The sequence below is a fragment of the Lottia gigantea genome (assembly GCF_000327385.1).
Source record: "Lottia gigantea unplaced genomic scaffold LOTGIsca_176, whole genome shotgun sequence".
NCBI classification, from domain to species: Eukaryota; Metazoa; Mollusca; class Gastropoda; family Lottiidae; genus Lottia; species Lottia gigantea.
The window spans coordinates 81,615-103,538 of record NW_008708241.1 but is presented as its reverse complement, the minus strand read 5'-3'; the positions used below and the strand labels follow the sequence as shown (position 1 = coordinate 103,538).

At 31.7% G+C, this 21,924-nt stretch overlaps 1 protein-coding gene across 1 annotated transcript; it reads left to right on the top strand.

Moving 5' to 3' along the window:
- Positions 1-10,358: 10,358 nt before the first annotated feature.
- Positions 10,359-11,632, top strand: LOTGIDRAFT_142195 (hypothetical protein; the record flags this gene model as incomplete). Its single annotated transcript, XM_009051962.1, has 3 exons — positions 10,359-10,432; positions 11,040-11,181; positions 11,504-11,632. 3 exons carry the CDS (start codon positions 10,359-10,361, stop codon positions 11,630-11,632), a joined length of 345 nt encoding a protein of 114 aa, XP_009050210.1.
- Positions 11,633-21,924: the final 10,292 nt, after the last annotated feature.

The window sequence follows — 21,924 nt, the reverse complement described above, 5'->3', positions numbered from 1 at the left end:
TAATAACTGATCAAAGCAAGAATATACTTCTATGATACATAACATACCCACAATAAACTATAATAACTGATCAAAGCAAGAATATACTTCTATGATACATAACATACCCACAATAATCTATAATAACTGATCAAAGCAAGAATATACTTCTATGATACATAACATACCCACAATAAACTATAATAACTGATCAAAACAAGAATATACTTCTATGATACATAACATACCCACAATAAACTATAAAAACTGATCAAAACAAGAATATACTTCTATGATACATAACATACCCACAATAATCTATAATAACTGATCAAAACAAGAATATACTTCTATGATACATAACATACTCACAATAAACTATAATAACTGATCAAAACAAGAATATATTTCTATGATACATAACATACCCACAATAAACTACTGATCAAAACAAGAATATACTTCTATGATACATAACATACTCACAATAAACTATAATAACTGATCAAAACAAGAATATACTTCTATGATACATAACATACCCACAATAATCTATAATAACTGATCAAAACAAGAATATATTTCTATGATACATAACATACTCACAATAAACTATAATAACTGATCAAAACAAGAATATACTTCTATGATACATAACATACACACAATAATCTATAATAACTGATCAAAGCAAGAATATACTTCTAAGATACATAACATACCCACAATAAACTATAATAACTGATTAAAACAAGAACACTTCTATGGCACAAAAATTATCCATCAAATTAAGAAATTTGGCATGTTTTTAAGTCATTATTTACAGAGTTTCTCAATTGAATTATTTCGATTATTAATCGATTATTGATTTGTAGTCTGATAATCAATCACAATCTTGTAATTAAAAATGGAATGGTGCAAATTGATGCTATCAGTGTCCACAATAAACATAAAAAATATAGAACACCTCTTTACAATCCCTTTAACCTTTGTCTAATAGTTCAATAGCCCTATCATATGATATTGTTTATTATACTGCATGTCTATAAGTTGTATTAAGATAAATAACACTTGGTACCATAACACCTCTAAACACTATAACACCAAGTGTTCACCATCTGATTGTAATAATATCATATAGAAATATCATGATATGGCTCCAAATTTTACAGTTTCCACCCAAATATCATCTGGTAATCAACACACCAACTTGCTATTTTAACTTTTCAATACCAACTTGAAAGATTAGTTTCCATGGGTAAATGACGAAATTGGTATTTTTTGGTACGAAGGGTTTATTAGAGATTAGGGTGATCGAAAATAGCAAGTTACTATTCAATAAAAGGCACTGGCACAGTGGTTGTTTGCAAAATTCTAAGTTCTAAAGTTGAATGTTCCTGACAACAATGTGATGAAACCATTAAATATTAAAGGTGACATATCACAGATGGGTGTTCAAATTAAGTGTTACTATAAGTAGAAATAGTTAAAATAGCAATGTTACTGTATATAACTATTAATAGATATAAAACCATATAGTTTTATTTACACAAGTTTTATTTCAAACGCCCACTATCTCTACAAGTATATTGTATTCATAATTCAACTGGGGTTATTTCATCATGAAGACACATTTATAAGGCAGACAGATAATTTATCAGAGGCCTACCTGAAATTCAAATTATTCAAAAGGGGCTTTCTGGACCTTTCACTTCGACTTGACCACATTTATTTAAGATTTCTTTGATACTGGTACCCTTTGTGGTGTTTGTTGGTACCATACCGAAGTATTTGTACCCCAAATTGGAAACCAAGGCCCTAGGTAGACTGATGCTATTATGCTTTTCACCTAATTAATTAATGTGGCCCAAGATGGTCCAGTAATTAAGACACCTGCTTGCCTATCTGAAGATTCATCGAATACAAATCTTCCTCAGACAGTAATTTTCATATTTTGGGGCTGACACACAAAAATGTTGAGTTATTCAAACGGGGGAAGTAGATTGAACCACTGAGTGCTGTCCAGACAAAATTTACTTCATTGCACACTACATAGGATTGTCCTTGTATCCTAATCAAGTGCAAAAAAGAAGAACATGAAACCTGATTTTTAAAATCTGTAACCTATTTATCAAACAAAAACCTGAACCAAGTACAAATTTAAAATACTTGTTTTAAAGATGGCTTTCCTTATATTTTAGTGTCAAATTAAGCAAACTATTTGATTAATTGGTGTTTCTAATGAATTATCATGTATTCTTAATAATATCATTATATTCTTATTGCATATAATTAAGAGTTTTAACCAATCATAAATGTCCATGTATATACAGTCTGGATAAACAAAAAAAGACTTTTTGACCTTTCTTGATCGGTCACTCATTGGATTTCTGCTGGTAATTCTCTTCTAATTTAGCTAATTATAAATTATTTATAGACATGTGAGACAAACTGGTATTTTTCCAACTTATTAGAACACCTCTACTTTCTATTCATAGAAGTATTAGCATTTTCATTTTCATAAATGAAAATAAATGAAAATAAGGGAACCCATCTTTAACCAAACATGTTTTATATAAAGATTGAATACAAGGACTTTATGACACTAGGGTACTAGACTAGAGTATTATTGAAGATAATGTGTTTAACCATGTATATAATAAGTAAATTAAGATTGAGGTAAGATTAGAGTTTAAAGTGTAATATTGATAACCAGTGTAATGAGACAGAAACTATTACCCTTTTTAATGTGATATTACGTCTTAGAATGGACAAAAATTTAAGTGCTCAAGAATGGTCAATATGAGTATATATTCATCAGTGAACTTACCTGGTGTCATAAAGTTACAACAGAATCTCTGTAAAATCTGGAAAATTCATTAAACTAAGTAATTATTGAAGAATGCTTAATCTTGATATCAAGCATTTTTCAATAGTTAATTGCATATTTATGGATAATTACTAAGTTTTTTGGATTTATCAGATTATATAAGGATCCTGTTATGTTATTTATGACACCAGTTATATCTACTGATGAATATATGTTCTTATTGACCAAGTTTGAAATCTTTAAATTTTATGTTCAGTCTAAGACGTAGTATTCCTTTAACACAAAAGACTGTTCAGGTAGAATCTTGTCAATTGCTGACTTGAAGCATCTTGTGAGGTTCTATAGCACAGTCGGTCATTTGCTTAGTTACGTCTAGCAAATGATGGCTGTGGGTTCTGATCTCGATCACCATGCGAAAGTTCATTGACTCACTCATTATTCCAGTCGACCAAGCTGTAAATAGGTATGGAAGGAATCTGGAAAGTTCAATGCCACATGGTTTGGCCAAGGACCAGATGGTAGAAAGGATCCTTAACAGTGAACCTAAGTTGTTCTCCTTGTAAAATAAAGTTGTTTGTTTCTTTCTATCTTGTTTTATTTTAACATACAGTTGATGATAGGAGGCAATCAAATCAACAAATTAACTGACTTCTAGCAGATGGTTGGCAAATTTCAACTCCCCAGGCATCCTCACAATGTCAAGCTATTAGGAACTTCGTCTTATGCCTTCAATCAGTAATAGTGTTCACAGCTCACCATAGCCACTTAAGCCGTTAAATCCATGTGTGTCCAGAATTATCTGTGTTTGTAAGTTAATATGACGTCTCATCTTTCCTAGAGACTCTGCCATTTTATAAGCTTATATAGAAAAGATATGTAGAAATAGAAAGTAAAATTCCTAGTTAGGGGCACATTTGAAGGAATTATGCGATTTAGGTGAAATTCTGTTTATATACATTGAAGACCCAGATCAAATCCTGAAAATGTCAAACCTGGCCCTCTTAAATAAACACAATGTAATCTGTATTAGACCATATAATTTATATATTCAACATTTGGTATGTGTATGAAAATAAGAGATAAACTTATGAATATTATCTTTTTAGCTCTCATTATTTATGATAAAAGCTGTAAAAGGTTGCATTCATATCATCATGCAACTTGAACCGTGGACTGATAACATGTACACTGATGTATACATCTGTAAATTTATACCACGAAATTCTTACCAAATTCAAAATTTGAAATAAAATTCAAATAATACCAGTATGCCAATTTGTAATTTCAAGATAATTAGCTTCATTTTTTGGATAAAATTTTGATTTTTTAGAAAATTGGGTCTAAAACTCGTGTCAAGCATGTGGTCCACTTAAAGGAATGCTTCATCTGCTGATAGAGTTCAATTTTTCTTTATTTGTGTCAATTTTCAGCATTCAAATCTCACATCCAGTTCATCTACAATTAAACAATAATGTAGTACCTATGGAAGAATAACACTTCAATATTCAATATTTTACAATATTTTGATTTGGATCTGTATGACTGAGAATGAGAAAGAATGAGAAAGAACATAAGAGAATATTAATAGCCTGTCACAGTACATTCAATATACGGTATTTCAATTGCTGGCAAACCAGGTGCAGATTTCAATTCTGCTACGTGATACAGATAGTTGAAATGTCCATTCTAGAGTACTATACATATATCCTTTAATATATTGAATGAAAATTGAATGGTTGAATTGAAAAAAAAAAAATTCATGTTTCTGTTTGTTTAAAATGTAAACATGTTGATTGTTTGTATGAGAAAACATACATGGTTTAAAGTTTTTAGTACCGTAAATAAGTTTACTACATGCAGAATGTACTTATATCTAAATATTGACTTGGTATCTCATTCTACACCTAACAATTAATGCAGCAGAAAATTTTGCCAAATAGTCTATTATGTCAAATCTATATCAAATTACGTTAAAATAAATTCTGAAATTGGCTTCAAAATGGCAGTTACCGGTACTAATAAAGCTCATGCTTAAATTCAGTAACAATTAACTAAAAGTTTGGGATCAGTAATTGAAAGTTCATGAATTATTGAATATAGGGTGGATCTCATGCCACCGATACATGTTTTGGATACAAAATCCTCATCAGGACACACTATAATTCCAATTTCATCTGGCATATCAACATATCAAAGTCATTAATAAGTTTTATTTTTGTATGGTAGCTCATCAAAACAACTAGTAGAAACAGTTAGTACTGGTATAGTCAGTCTATATTTACTAGTTAGTAAAAACAGATTGACAGTAAACTGCTTAAGGGTTAATGTTAGTAGTCCAGTGATAACCTTGTGTTTATCAACAGAATATATTATCAATCATCAAACTTAACAGTAGCTTTTTCAATTACATTTCACACTTCAGTAAATGATGCCTGTGCTAGTGCTTCCTAGAGTCCTTAAATGGTTTGCTTATATGTAAAACTAGATTGCAAGCGAGTTAGTCTTGAATCACAAATCATTGCAAGTCCAGTTATTTGGTAAAAAAACCGTAGTCAACAGTAGCAGTGTTATAACACTATACCCATTCTAATAATTGATATTCAAAGGAAATTTAATACTTGGTTTATAATTCATTGACAGATTAACACTCTTATGACTAATAATATCACCATTGTTATACTAATTAACATAATTACTAATAAAGTTAATTGTTATCAAACATAGTTAACCACTCAACTAATCAAACACCACACCAGCTAATTTACAGAACCCACAATGGGCAACCCCTGCAACTACTTTTGGTTCCCTAATTTACTCAATGGATGTCAAATAGTTTTCTTTAGTTGTAAAGATATAGAGCCACGTATTTTGCCAAATGGATATGCTTGTAAGTGTACAAAGCCTAAACCAAGCCCAGTGTACCATATGATATGCCTAGACTCAATCAAAATGCAAACTTGTGATGAAATGAGGTCCCAGGCCTACCAGACTCTCTTTGATCAACATTGTCTAAGCTTATATAGAAGAAAATCTCACTCTTAATAGTATGATTCAGAGTCTTTAACCATAAACAATATGTCATTCACTTTGAAGATCTTCGGACTTATTGTGCAAAAACAGGTGGATGATTTTTAGTTATAAAGATATAGAGCCACGTATTTTGTCAAATGGATAAGATTGTAAGTGTACAAAGCCTAAGCCAAGCCCAGTGTCCTATATGAGATATGCCTAGACTCAATCAAAACGCAAACTTGTGATGAAATGACGATCAACATTGTCTAAGCTTATATAGAAGAAAATCTCACTCTTAATAGTATGATTCAGAGTTTTTAACCATAAACAATATGTCATTCTCTTTGAAGATCTTCTGACTAACTATACAAAAACAGATGGATGACTTTAAACCCTAATTACGTGCAGTAGCCTAGCTGAGGCCTAGCCCTCTTCAATTCTCAACAATTCCAATAATTCAGATGTGTCAGCTGATTACTCATTTTATTGTCAACAATGAAAAAAGAAAAAGAGGATTATTTCAGCCATTGTCATTGAAATTATAAGTTAAAAAACAGAAAAAGAAATTAAGTTACTAGTGGGCCTAGATCAAAGCTATAAAGGAAAAAAACAAACACAATACTTACGAAGCTATTCCTTTTAGTTGCATCCTTCTTATCCATTTTATTCAGGTATAATTAATCCAACCACTTTATTATTAAATCCACACAAAACAGTCATTAAATAAATCCAACATGAACATGACCAAAATATCATGCGGCCTTTTAACTCTTAAACAATGAAGAACAACAAACAAATTTCAAGTCAGTTTTCACATCCTACAAACTATGAATTGCATGTATAGTAGGCCTAGAGTCAAAGAGTTAGGTTTCAATTGAATTAGATATCACAATGTCTCTCAAAGAATAAAAGGCCAAGCAGTCAAAATCTGTTCTTTTTTTTTGTGTTGTTAAAGTTTGGTTGGTCATATATTTTTTTTGGCACAGTTTTTATGTTCTAAAAATAACTTTCCTTGTCTTGTCCAATCATATAAATTTTGTTTCATGCTATTTCACACTGCAGACGATTTATCTGTCATTCGTAAAAGTTTCTATTTATAATTTGAATGTAGAAAATACTCAAATTCAAGTCACCAAGACAGTGTCATTTCCCATTTAGTCATCCATTTCCGCCATTACAATATGTACACAAGTTAGAAATCGGAATGAACGTGAAAAGTTTCGTTATTCACTCCAAGTAGAACAAATTTGTGAATTAACCCAAATTATGTACATGACCATATTTGGAAAGACTTATCACTCATTTCTTGGGGTCTCATTGCGATAAAGGAAATAGTTCTTCGTCATATCAATCAGTATTTCATTTTTTGACAAAGTTTTGATAAAATATCCTCAGCTATGGCAAAAAAATATTTTTTTTTTTTGCTTTTTGCATCATTTTAAGTCAAACAGCAGCCATTTTGAAAGCGGAAGTAGTCCAATTAACAAGTACCTATCTCATGCATCTGGATAATCGAGAATAATGTTGAGGCAAAATTTAATGAAGACCGAGTTTGTCTCATTGGCACCGATTTGTCAAGAATGACCGATTGGGTCAACTGAGGACACAAGCAGCCTATCAAAAGCGCTGTGACATCAGGGCGGCCACCTGTTTACGCGATCGTCCAAAAATATGATTCAGTAATAAAATCATTCATTGACAACTGTGAATAATAATTTGGCCTTGTAAAATCTGTCAAAATCTTTTAAACCCATTTATTCTTTTTTTGCCAGACGTCATATTTGGTGGCAAAAATAAATGAGATATTTCGTGCCATGCATGGTTTATATACGGTAGCAGACATTGTGGTTATTTGACCAATCAAATCAGAGCTTACTGTTAGGTCGGTAAGATGGCGGGTGATGAATTGGCGAGGAAAGGATGGTATGTGTCAAAAGTTTTTATACATTCTCAGTCAATAATCAACCTTTCACAAACTCGACAATACATTTTTAATGACTTAAACGATTAGAATTCATATTGATTGTCCCAATCCTGCTTAAACGTTTGTGGGAAATGGATATTGCAATGAAATATTGCAGACATTCCGTTCTTGTTGATGCTATCTGTGAACTAATTTCTTCTAGCCTACACTCTGGCATTTTGTGGAACATTGTGGAATTGTTTGTCATGGTGAATGGTACTTTATAGGTTTCTATAGCCTAGACAAATCGGAAGATGTATTAATGATAAATGAAATGACTCATATGTACTATGGTTATTTATTAGATTTAGAAAGTAGGGGAAAAAAACAATGAAAATATATTTATTAGACTAGATCTTATCTACCTTTTATAATTATGAACTTCACTCAAAATACCCCACTGAAACTACATTAAGATCTACAGGGAATAGGGTAGCCCATAAATACGGTATTCGGTCAACTCGGCGACAAATTTTTGTTGGTTAATTCGCTGACAAAATATCATTCAGCGACAATATTTGCCGAGTCAACTCAGTGACAGATTTTGTCATATTAAAGGGAGACAATTATTTATTCAGTAACAAGCAATAACAATACATACAAGGCAACACATACAACACAACACATACAATGTAACACATACAATGCCACACCACACACCACATTCCTACACTCCTATAGTGCCACTACACGTCCAATTTCCTGTGAAGTAATAATTTACTCTAAGTATGTCACACTCTTTTCGATACCACCCACAAGCAAGAAGGTGATACTCAGACAATGAAATTGTTATGGCAATCTCCAGGTCCATTGGCATTAGCTGGTGAATTGAAATTGTGAGAACGATAATGGTATCCTTTCAGTGTCCACACTTGTAGATATGTCCTTAAAAAGATACATGCAATAATAATAATAATGATAAAATCTTTAATGACAAGGGTGAAAATAGGCCAAAGGCCTCTTTACAATTTTGCCCGGTGAAATTATAACATTATAAAAAATTCCAATACAAATGAAAGAAATACTAATTATGTGGACATAATGCACAGTTAACAATATATGTATAATAAGATAATGTTGAAGAAGGCTATTTGCCCACAAATCGTATACAAGCTAGGCAGAAGGGATGGAAGATTATTATCATCCAATTATTTTGAATATCTTTCTTCAAGCAGGCTGTGCACGTTATTAAAGATCCTTGACAGTTGGAAATGGAAAATGAGCAGGCTAATGCCGCTGTCCTGACAAAATTTCCTCATTGCACCCTGCATGGTGTTGCTCGTCTTCATTAGCTAACGTGGTGCAGAAAAGTAGGATGTAAAACTCCATTGATTTCATTTTATTTCCACTTGCAGGCATTTGTCAGAATCAGGAATCAAAGAATGTTCTGAAGATGGAAATAATAGAGTTGATGTTATTGTCAAAAATGCTCTAAATGTAAGTCTTGGATTTTGTAAAAATTGTGTCAGAATGGTACTAACAAAAAGTGTTCCTGATAATCATCAGCATGGTGAAGAATACTCTTTGACTACCAGTATTCATGTATTGTACCGTTTCTAATATTAATGTTTTAATGACATTTGAAATGGTAAAACAGAACCTGAAACATGTTGTTACTCATGTATTGTGATCTTCAGAATACTCTGTGGTGTATTTATATATTAAAAGTGATACTACGTCATAGAATGAACATAAAATTTAAGTTCTCAAAATGGTCAATATGAGTATATATTCATCAGTGAACTTACCTTGTGTCTTAAAGTTACAACAGAATCTCTGGAAAATTGGAAAATTCATACAACTTAGTAATTATTGAAAAACGCTTAATCTTGATATTAAGCGTTTTTAAATAGTTAATTGCATATTTATGGATAATTACTAAGTTTTTTGGATTTATCAGATGATATAAGGATCCTGTTATGTTATTTATGACACCAGGTATATCTACTGGCTCTTAATTGCCAAGTTTAGAATTCTTAAATTTTCTGTTAATGTTGTGTCAATAAAATATTGTTTGACCATCAATAGACTTCACACTGCAAAGAATGAATTTAAGCTTTAACAACCATAATTAGGTTCATCCAAAGCAAATATATTGTAATTTAGAACATGATGTTTTTTCAGACTGATTTGAGAGAGATAGGAGCAAAATGGGTACCAGAAGGTTTGCTAAGAGGAAAACTGGACTATGTAGGTTTCTTTATTTTATTCTTAATTTACTGATGGGTACAATTTCAGTGCCTTACGAAGGCATGGTTGACTATTGCAATGACATTTTTTTTTTGCTGGAAATTCTCTTCTAATTTAGCTAATTATGAATTAATTATGGACATGTGAGACAAACTGGTATTTTTCCAAGTCATTAGAACACCTCTACTTTCTATTCATATAAGTATTATTATTTTCATGTTCATAAATGAAAATCAGGGAACCCATCTTTCACCTAATACATCAATAATTTAATATAATGCCATTTTATTTCTTCAGGTACAAGGTCCAGTGGTATTACAATTAACCAAACTAAAGAATATAGCAGCACCAAAAGATAATGAAGAATCACAGGGAGCCCCGAGAATGATGAAATTTGTCTTAACTGATGGTCATACGAGTTGTACTGCGGTAGAAACTGAACCTTTAAAAAGTATCGGGTAAGTGTTGGATTTTAGGAGAAATAATAAAAGGGAGCTTGTAGGCAATGAAAACAATTTTCATGTAAACTTGGAAAACTTGAAGCTTTTTATGGTAGACTGTAGCTCATTCAGTTAGTGGGTCTAAATCTTGATGTCATTTGCAGTCTGGTGAATCTTGAATTAGTCAACCAAGCACTAAAGGGATACAGATGATTCATGAAATAGATAACATATGCATGTTTCTTTCTGTGTTTTTGGCTAAAGATGGGTTTCCTTTTTTTTAGTGTCAAATTAAGCAAACTATTTGATTAATTGTTGTTTCTAATAAATTATCATGTATTCTTAATAATATCATTATGTTCTTATTGCATATAATTAAAAGTTTTAACCAATCAAAAATATCCATGTATGTACAGTCTGGATAAACAAAAAAAGACTTTTTGACCTTATTGGAATTTTGCTGGTAATTCTCTTCTAATTTAGCTAATTATGAATTAATTATGGACATGTGAGACAAACTGGTTTTTTTCCAAGTCATTAGAACACCTCTACTTTCTATTCATATAAGTATTTGCATCTTTAACCTTAATTATTACAATAATTGTATTACTATTGTACATTGTAGGTTTAATACAGCACCTGGTTGTAAGATATTGATAGAAGGTACAGTGGGTGTAGAGTCTAATATACTACTTCTTGATAATAAAAATACTTGTTATCTAGGCGGTCGTGTAGACAGAATGTATGAAACATGGGAACTCAAACGGGTAAGATTTTGAAAAAAATTCAATCTAATTAAAATACAGATCTTAACGTTTCATGTTTTTCTGCAGGTCTACACAATCCATAATCTGACAAGATTTTTCCTTAAATTGTGTTCTGTGGAATTTTGACCCAATAATATTAGATGTTCAGATAATTTACGCCAACAAAATATTGTTATAGTGTTTGGACTATTCAATTCAATGTTTAAAAATATCACTTCCAGACTGTTGATGCAATAATATTTTTCTGTTGAAACCCTGGCTTGTTTTTGTTGCCGAGGTCCAGAATTCCAGAAATTTCATAGATTTATTTCTTTTGTTTCAGTCTTTAAAGTATCAGAACCGTTCAAATATTCGTTCTGAAGGTGGACCACCTCCTTATGTGCCTTTTGGTCAAAAAGTTACCTCACAATTACCTAATCCTAGAAAAGGTATGTTCGATTTCACTTGGTAGTTTGAATATTGATAACACTGGCTGATACGGAAAGAATTCACTTTTTAAGTCACTTCATCTATAACCATTATCATAATTTATTTTTTAACCATTGAGCACTGAGTGAAAATGAAATAAAACATCAAAATTTGAATTGCCAAGTTTTATAACTTGAAGCATGTTAATATTAAAGGGGAACAGTCGGTATTTTCGGGGATTGATTTGGGTCTATTTTATGCTTTAATAGTCTTAAAAAGTACTAAAACGCACGAAAATCGCATAATCCCTTCAAATATACCTCAAACTAGAAATTTCACTGTGTATTTCTATATATGTGTTTTCTATATATGGCATAGTCTAACTAAAATTCAAGTCAAATTTTTAACTTTCAAACGTGAATAATTATGGATAAACATGGATTTGAAGGCTCAAATTTCAACGATGAGCTGTGAACACTATTACTGATTATGTAAGCTAAAAAAATTCCTGTTTCTGAAACTAAGGTATGATTGGTCAAACTTATAGTGAACAAGCTTTTTTAAGTAACGTCACATGGTTACAGCAGCTTGTAACCATATTGTAACCAAAGCTTCAAAATACTAAAACTTACAATATTTTCTATGTAGATAATTTCAAGTCATTAGATGCCAATAAAGAGAAAACAGGAGATGAACAGAATGAGTTCCATCAACAAAGACAAGCTGTTATAGCTGAAGCTTTACAAGCTAAAGATACAAAAACTAAAACCTTTGGTGGTGGTGGCAAAATAGTAAGTTATTTTCGATTTAATAAAGGCTCATGTTATGAGATTAACTTGAGTTTGGGATATGAAATCATCATCAGGATGTATGGGGCATGAGGTAGTCTGAAAAATCATACAAGTTAAAGATACAAAAACTAAAACCTTTGGTGGTGGTGGCAAAATAGTAAGTTATTTTCAATTTAATAAAGGCTCATGTTATGAGGTTAGCTTAAGTTTGGGATATGAAATCATCATCAGGACAGGTATAGATAAAGTAGCCTGACAAATTTGACCTTAACCTTTCCTCGGGCGTATTAAAGATGGGATATTGTCTTATTAGAGCCAAAAATAAAATCTCACTTTTTTATGGGGGTTGGTTTTGAGAGTTTTCACCATGTTAAAAGCCGAATTTTATAATATTTTTTTTCAATGAATTTTCTTGAAAAAATAATGCAATTATCTCTTTGTTGAAAACCTATCTTAAAATAATGAGCTTTTTTTGTAGGTTTTGGAAGATCACGATGTAGCTAAAATAATAGATATGGGATTTTCCCTAGAAGATGCTTCCAATGCTTTACGTTTTGCTAATGGCAATGTCAACGAAGCCATACATAATCTACTTAGTAGGGGCAATAACTCTAGAGGTCGTCCTAAGTCTGATAAACCAGAACGGTCTAATGAGAGACCTGAGAGAAATGAACGTAATGATAGAAGTGATAGATTTGATAAAAAAGATAAAATGTGTAAGTATATATATATATATATTGATATTTCCATTTAAAGTTGGTGTCCTCTGCAGAATCATCTTTCTCAAAGTTTTGATTCAAAATGGGCCACATTTTTCCCATATTTTTACTAGGATATTTGTGTTGGGAGATAAAATTTTATGGTATTGTGATGTGGTAACACCCCACTTAAAGATGGGTTCCCTTATTTTTATTTATAAAAATGAAAATGCTAATACTTATATGAATAGAAAGTAGGTGTTCTAATGATTTTGAAAAATACCAGTTTGTCTCACATGTCTATAATTAATTCATAATTAGCTAAATAAGAAGAGAATTACCAGCAGAATTCTAATGAGTGACTGATCAAGAAAGGTCAAAATGTCTTTTTTTATCCAGACTGTACATACATGGACATTTATGATTGGTTAAAACTCTTAATCAAATGCAATAAGAACATAATGATATGATTAAGAATAAATGATAATTCATTACAAACATTTGCTTAATTTGACACTAAAAAAATAAGGAAACCCATCTTTAATGGAACAAAATGTTTGCTGAAGGACTAGGAACTATGTTTGGTTAATTGAGAAGCTGTTACTCTTCCTGATACAGAAAAATTCATTTCATGTATTGCCTTGTGCTTTGTTTTGCAGCAAGTCGGCCTAGAAGGGGAGGGAACCCAGTAGAAGAATCTTCTTCTAATAGTCAACCTAGTGCACCAAGTACTTTATTTGATTTCCTTACCACAAAAATACCAGTTAAAGAAGGTAAGCAATTAATTCCTTGGATTTATTCCTTTATGTATTTACACCCGGGCAGATGCGCTATTTGCTTACCCATCATACCTTAGTCTCAGAAACGTGAATTTTTAGCTAATCAGTAATTATGTTCACAGCTCACTGTGGAAATTTCAAACCCATGTGTGTCCAGAATTATTATTGTTTGAAAGTTAAAATGACATCTATTGAAAAAGGAAAAGAAATTCCTAGTTTGAGATATATTTGAAGGAATTATGCAATTTTCGTACATTTCTAGTACTTCTGAAGACTATTTACATATAATCAAGACTCAAATCAACTCCCCAAAATGGTGCATCTGTCCCTTTAAGTAATATGTTGTACATTAAAACAGAGTTTGCATTAGAGTCCTTGAAATGTGATCTAAGTAACATTCTTTTTTTGCAAAAATTTCCTAAATTTTCAATTTACGTTTCAGAAACCAAACCAAGCAGTAGCTCTTCATATAACCAAAAACCTCGTAGTGGAACAGACTATAATAGTAGTAGTAAAAGTAACAGTACAGTGTCATCAAACAATAGTTCATATACTAGTAATTCTACTAAATCAAATTACAGTGCTCGGACTACTAATAATAATAATAACAGTACTTATCACGATAAACCGCATTCATCTTACGATAATCACAATTATAATAACAGACGTCAAAATACTGTGCCACCTCGATTCGCTCAGAAATATGGGAAGGAATCCACGGAGAGCTCACTTTTTTCTAGCCAATCAAACAGTTATAATGCTGACAGTGACACCTACGATAGGACTCGTCAAAAACGAAACGAAAACTATCGGAATGAGAATTATCGTAACGATTACAATGGAGGTTCACGGGATAATCAACGTGGAAATAAATATTCACAAGATCCTCGAAAGAATGATTATTATGATTCATCATCACAGCGTTCATCTGGAGCCAGCTCCCGTGCTTCTGGTGAAAGTAAGAAAAATTCTAGTGATTCCACGTCTAAGTCAAATGATACGAAATATAACAGCAGTAGAAATAATGGAGGGAGTAAATCTCAAGATAGCAGAAGTAGTGGCGGCAATTCCCAATCCCAAAAGTCAAATTCGAAATGGGAGGTAGGTTTTTTTTTCTGTATTTGATTAAGTCTGATATTAAGCTTGATGTATATGTAGCCTGGCTTGTATAAGGACTTGGTGTATCGGTTAAACTGGCTTAATGTAGACTTGATCAAAATATTTTATTCACTCATTTAGTTAGCTTCATTGCTTGAAGATGTGAGACTGGAAAATAAATTTTACAAAAAAATTCCCTGTACAAATTGACTCTTTGAAGAAATGTTATTTTTCCTAATGTATTGAATATCTATGTTCTCTATTGATAAAGTCTTCGTCATGCATCCACTGATAACTGATGAATAAATAAAGAAAGTGGGTACCCATCTGAAAGCAAAATGGCTTGTATACTATCAATGTACCCATGTTATTAAAGATGGGTTTCCTAATATTTTATTGACAAATTAAGCAAACTATTTGATTAATTGTTGTTTCTAATGAATTATCATGTATTTTAATCATATCATTATGTTCTTATTGCATATTATTAAGAGTTTAAACCAATCATAAATGTACGTGTATGTACAGTCTGGATAAACAAAAAAAGACTTTTTGACCTTTCTTGATCAGAATTCTGCTGGTAATTCTCTTCTAATTTAGCTAATTATGAATTAATTATAGACATGTGAGACAAACTGGTATTTTTCAAAGGCATTAGAACACTTCTACTTTCTATTCATATAAGTATTAGCATTTTCATTTATGAAAATAAGGGAACCCATCTTTAAAATTTCTTTTGACACTGTTTGTTTCAGACAAGGAATGTTTCATCATGGAGTAGAGGTGAAATGTGTTTAGCTAAATATTGGGAGGACAAACAGGTATGTAGTATTTTTCCTTTGTTTTTGGTTAGTACCCAGAAAGGCTTCAAGGTATTGTAACGAAGTTTTCTAAAATTTGTATGTCTGTCAGGGACACTGACAGCATCAATTTGTGCCAATCAAAATTTCAATCTGACATCTGTGGTTGTAGCAATTCTACTAAAACAAAGTGTTTTATGAAGTCATCCCCACAAAGGCCTTATGTGATACAAGCAAATTTTGCGGGGGTGACGTCATAAAACACTTAGTTTTAGTGAAACTGCAGGAACCACAGACATCTAATTGAAAATTGGAATAATTGGATAAGCATAAAAGATTTAGAAATCCTCTTTACAATCCCTTAAGAGCTATACCCTTATTAGCTGAAGTAATGTAATTTGTTTTTTGAAATGTTGATTTTTTGAAACTTCACTCAAAGAATGTGCATAAGAAACACTTCAAAATTAATTTTTGGTGTACATTCTTCAGATTTTGAATTTTCAACGTGCTAATTTGTTTGTAGTTTTACCCAGCTGTGATTGAGAACACAGGTCCTAATGGATTAACATGTATTGTAACTTTCCCTGAATATGGTAATACAGAGGAAGTTTTCTGTACAGATATGATGCCAATGCCAGCTCAAAACTGGGTAAGTAAATTTCATTGATTATGAACGGAATGTCAGATCTGATAATGGATAATGACCTGTATCTTTATTGCAAATACCATTCATGCCAAATGGTGGTGGGGATAGTGATGGCATAGTCTTTTTTGGGGAATAACAGAAGCTTTCTGACTGGAAAAAGGAATGGTGGAAAGAAGCTATGAGTGTTCCTGTTACACATGCAAAGACTAGCAAACCACTAAAGCTGCTGCAAGTTCAAAGGCCAAAAAGTTTGAATTGATTTCAAATGCTCAGTTGAGACGAAATCAAATCTTCCAAAGACTCTAGCCAAATTCAACCCCACCAACTTTCCAAGTAAATATTTAAAGGGACAAAAATTGCATAATTCCTTCAAAATACTTCAAACTAGGAATTTTACTCACTTTTTCTATATGTGTCTTTTCCATATATCATAAAGTATCTTAAATTGACGAGTCATCATTTTAACATTTTGGACAAACATGGATTTGAAGTCTCAAATTTCAACAGTAAGCTGTGAACACTATTACTGATTAGCTCAACTTAAAAAAATCAAGTTTCTGAGACTAAAGTAAGATTGGTAAAAAAAAAAGGCCTACCTGTCCCTTTAAACATTTATATACCTGAAAGTTTCTTTTCAATTGTTCCTTTCAGAATGAAGTACCACAACAAATGAATCAAGTACAGTTTACAGCACCACCTCCTTATTATCCACAAGTACCAGTTTGTCCACAATATCAGCCTGATCAATATGTTATACCTGGTCAATTCACTACCATGGAGTTTCGACGTGGTGGTAACGGACCACAGTACACCAGAAATAAGAGTGATAAAGGACGTCCAACACAACAATATTATCAAGCCCCTTCCAATAAACCATATCAGTAGTTCTTCAGTATCAGTTTCACCTTCTCACTTCAAGAACTTATCTTATACTGCAGATATAAAATCTTTTCGAACAATTTTCAGACATGACGGGGGTCGCTCGATTGGTCAGTTCGGCACGTTCAGGATTTATGGAATGAAAAGATCGTTTAATAAAACAAAGTGGAACGATTGAGCGTGCCACCTTGATAATAGTGAGAATCACTGCTCTGGAGTCAAAGTACTGAGTCTCTGGTAAAGGAAAATAAACTAAGCAATGACTTTTGTACTCGACTAAACATAAATTCGTTTTGTTTTGTCAATAAAATTTTCATCTTCATGTTCAAAATATCTTTACAATTATAAATTGAAAACATAACAGGTTAGACAAAATTTTCTACATTGTCCACTGCATGGTCTTGCCCATCTTTCATAGTTTAAGGGGCAGAGAAGTAATGTGTATGACTCCATTTTAAAAATTTTTCAGTGACTTAATTCTTGAGTAGAAAAATTAAGAATTAAACGTGTAAAAAACATTTCAAAACCAAGTGTCTTGAAGGCAGATTTTTGTTTTAAAAACCATTTTGTCATCATAAAGGTGCGGGCACACAGAGGTCTTTGTCAGAGACTTTCTTGTTTTGAGCTTCAACGGCACTCGGGCACACAAAATTCTCCAATTTGTCGATTTCTAACTTGACGATAATCACGTTCAAAGCATGCAATTGAAAGGAAACTGAATCTGATTGGATGATGACGGTCTGTCTTGTAGACGATAAAACTATCGGAGACAATTATCAAACTAGTTTGAAATTAAAAATCCTGTCAGGGACGCGATAATCTTGTGGAACACAGGCACATGGGAGATTTTTCTCAAGACTAATCGGTGACATAAATCTCTGACAAAGACCACTCATGTGCCAGAACCTTTAGATGAAATCTTGTCAAATTTGTTATTGCAAAACCACTGTTGATTTCAGAACTTACATTGTTAACTTTTAGCATGAATGTCTTCTGAGGAACATATCACTGCCATGGTTATTTTTCTATAAACCATTATCCATATACCGTACATTTGTGTTTATAATACGCAGTTTTTAACCCTAAAAAGGTCTTGCCAAACTGGGGATGCATTATAAATAATGGGTAAGGATGTTATATATTTTGTTGTAGCTTTGAAAACCCCCTCGCACCACTCCCAAAATCACATAATCAATAGACCTTATTCATGTATCGGCCATATTGAATCTAGAGCGAGGCTCATAATGCAAACCATGGAAAAAAACGTTACGTCACTGCATAAAATTGCTACCTTGATGTCTTTAAAGCCTCCATCTTCAATCCCACTAACTCAACACTAATCATATTTTACATCATTAAAATCAGAATTGATTAAGCTTTTTTATATTTAATGATGCTTTTACAGGAATTTTACCTTCACACATTTTTGAGAAAGGGTAATTTTGAGCCTATTTTCTCGCTGTTGAACAAGTATTTAATGACATCAAATACGCTTTTCGTTGATATGGCAATATTATCAATGGATGAGGTAATTTGCAATATGAACCTCGCTTTCAGTATCTCAAAAACAAGGCATAAATAAGGTCTATATCCACTTTTCTTCCCATAGTTATATATATAATTTTCTTAAGTGCCAAAATATACATTAATTTTGGCTTAGTTTTTGAAGGCATTATTTTTTAGCTTTTCTGGAACGTTATGCCTGTTGGAAATCAAGCTCATATTTTTGTTTGAAACTGAGAATGGTTTTGGATTTATTCCTTTGATAAAATAATTTTAGTAATTTCACTCCAAAGTCACCTTTCATGAGTCATAGGTAAAGTTATTATTCAGGAGTCATCACTTTGGAAGTTATGCCTTAAAGGGACAGGTGCTCTATTTTTGACCAATTGTGTGTAAGTCTCGGAAAAAGGATTTTTTTTTAGCTAAGCCAATCAGTAAAAGTGTTCATACCTCACTGTGGAAGTTTGAACCTTCAAATCCATGTGTGTTTTAAAGTTAAAAAGATGATTTGTCTCTCTCTTGAGATACTGCCGTATATAGAAAAGACATCTATAGAAATAGGAAAAGAAATTTCTAGTTTGAGGTATTTTTGAAGGAATTATGCGATTTCCATTAATTTCTATAAATAATTCTGATGACTTATTTACATATATTCAAGACTCCAATCAATTCTCAAAAATGGCATCTGTCCCTTTAAAAGACACATTTATTCAAAATGGGCAATATCAGTACTCAATGATCATTTCATTGCTGCCAGACATTTTGGAGATTCAATCAGACATGACTGGCACATCCAGTTAAATTATTCACATTGCACATTTGTAGATTTTTAGAAACAACATCCCTGCCAACCATTTATAGCCAAATATTATATTTAGTGTTACTGTTGATTATTGTATATAAAATAATATTTAGTTTTTCATGTAAAATACAAAATATGTAAAATACAAAATGTAAATTACAAAATTTGTATGTAATCCGTATTATTAAATCTAGATTTTAGATTCATATTATTAAAGTTTTTTTCTGACAAATTGTTAGCTTTTTATACGCCCACATCTATACGTTTATACATATTCATAAAAAGAAGATCAAGTTTGAATTTGAGCTATTTGAGTTATTGCCCTTGCCCCAAAAATTTGAATATGCTATTTGTATGTTTTGATTTTGATGAAACTTAAAATGGATGTTTCGTTTTTACCATCTGCATGCCGTGAAGGGCGTATATCCACTATGGATGTGGTCCACTATCTTTTAATATATTGTGTTCGGAATGGATACTCTATTTTGCCATACGGGTTGCAATTATTGTTTCAGCAATATCCCAAATTATTATTTGAGACAGATTTTTGCCCATAAGGGATTTTGAATAATTTGCACAGAAAATTTCAAATTAAATACACGCTTTAACTTTGAGGAATTTGTTTGCTGTGTGAGCATAGAAAACAACTTTCTCTTAATTAAATTTGAATGCAGATATATAAGTTAAAGATGGATTTCCTTGTTTTTAGTGACAAATTCAGCAAACTATTTGATTAATTGGTGTTTCTAATGAATTCATGTATTCTTAATCATATCATTATGTTCTTATTGCATATAATTAAGAGTTTTAACTAATTATAAATGTCCATGTATATACAGTCTGGATAAACAAAAAAAAAGACTTTAAGACCTTGCTTGATCGATCACTCATTGGAATTCTGCTGGTAATTCTCTTCTAATTTAGCTAATTATGAATTATTTATGGACATGTGAAACAAACTGGTATTTTTACAAGTCAATAGAACACCTCTACTTTCTATTTATATAAGTATAAGCATTTTCATACATGAAAATAAGGGAACCCATCTTTAACTGTCCTTTTATATTTGTCAGCAAATCAAATTTCATTTGATTTTAAAATGAAATAGAATATTAGTTTTAAATTGTACTGATAGTCTTTGAATGACTTTAGATTAAAAAACATATAAGAAATAGTAAAAAATAATCAGTAAATTTTGATGTACCATTCCAATTTTTAATCAGACATCTGTGGTTCATGCAATTCCACTTAAAATATGATGTTACTTAAATCATATAAGGCACATTGTAATGGTGGCACCATAAAACACTTATTTTTAGTGGAATTGCTGGAACATATAAAGATTTTAGAAAACATCTTTACAATCCCTTTAAACTGAAATGGAAATTCCAACCATACATAGAAAGTGGAAAAAAATATGCCAGTTTATCAAAAATTTAATTCAAACAAAACAAAAAAAAAACCCAGACAGTTAAGTAAGCAGTCAAATTTAAGCTGAAAATTATATTCAAACACAAAATTGATAAGTCACCGTGCATAATATAAAAAAAAATTAATCGATTGCAAATGATTCACCAGAAACATAACATGGGAAAATATTTCCAAAAGTTTTCAATAAGTTGATCCTAATCAACAATCATTTGTATGAATGAATGAATAAATAATGTATTCTGCAAATTTGCCAGCTTCACTTTCAACTTGGATATGAGACTATTATGAAACAGGTTTGTCTCCATCATTGTAGCGATCACCAGTTGTGTATGGTTGTGAATTAGCATAGCTATCATACGTTTTGAACCCAACTCTCATGCAACTGAGTTGAGAGTTGCGTTCCGAACTCATGGCCACTTTCATTAATGCAACCATACGCATCTGGTAATTACTATGGTATGAGGGCTCCTAAAAGGGACAGATGCGCCATTTTTTTGGGGGGGGGGTCAAATTTTGACAGTGATTTATGAACACTGATTGTCTTAGCTAAAAAAATGGCCTACCTGTCCCTTTAATTGACCTAAGGATCAAATTGTTTGTTTAAAGTCAAAGAAAAGTCCAACACAGATACACCTAAATTTTGTTACTAATCTCAGTTTTGGCAAGTCATATTTAATTTGAGCAAAAAAAATCTGAATCAAATAGGTTTGATCATTTTCACAAATTAGAAGGATTGTAAAGAGGTTTTCTAAATTTTTCATGTGTATCGGTGACAATGATAGAATCAATTTGTACCATTCCAATTTAAAAATGAAATGAAGTTGAATGAGTTTTACTTTTCTGCACCATGTGGGCTAATGAAGACGGGCAACGCCATGCAGGGTGCCATGAGGGAAATTTTGCAAGGA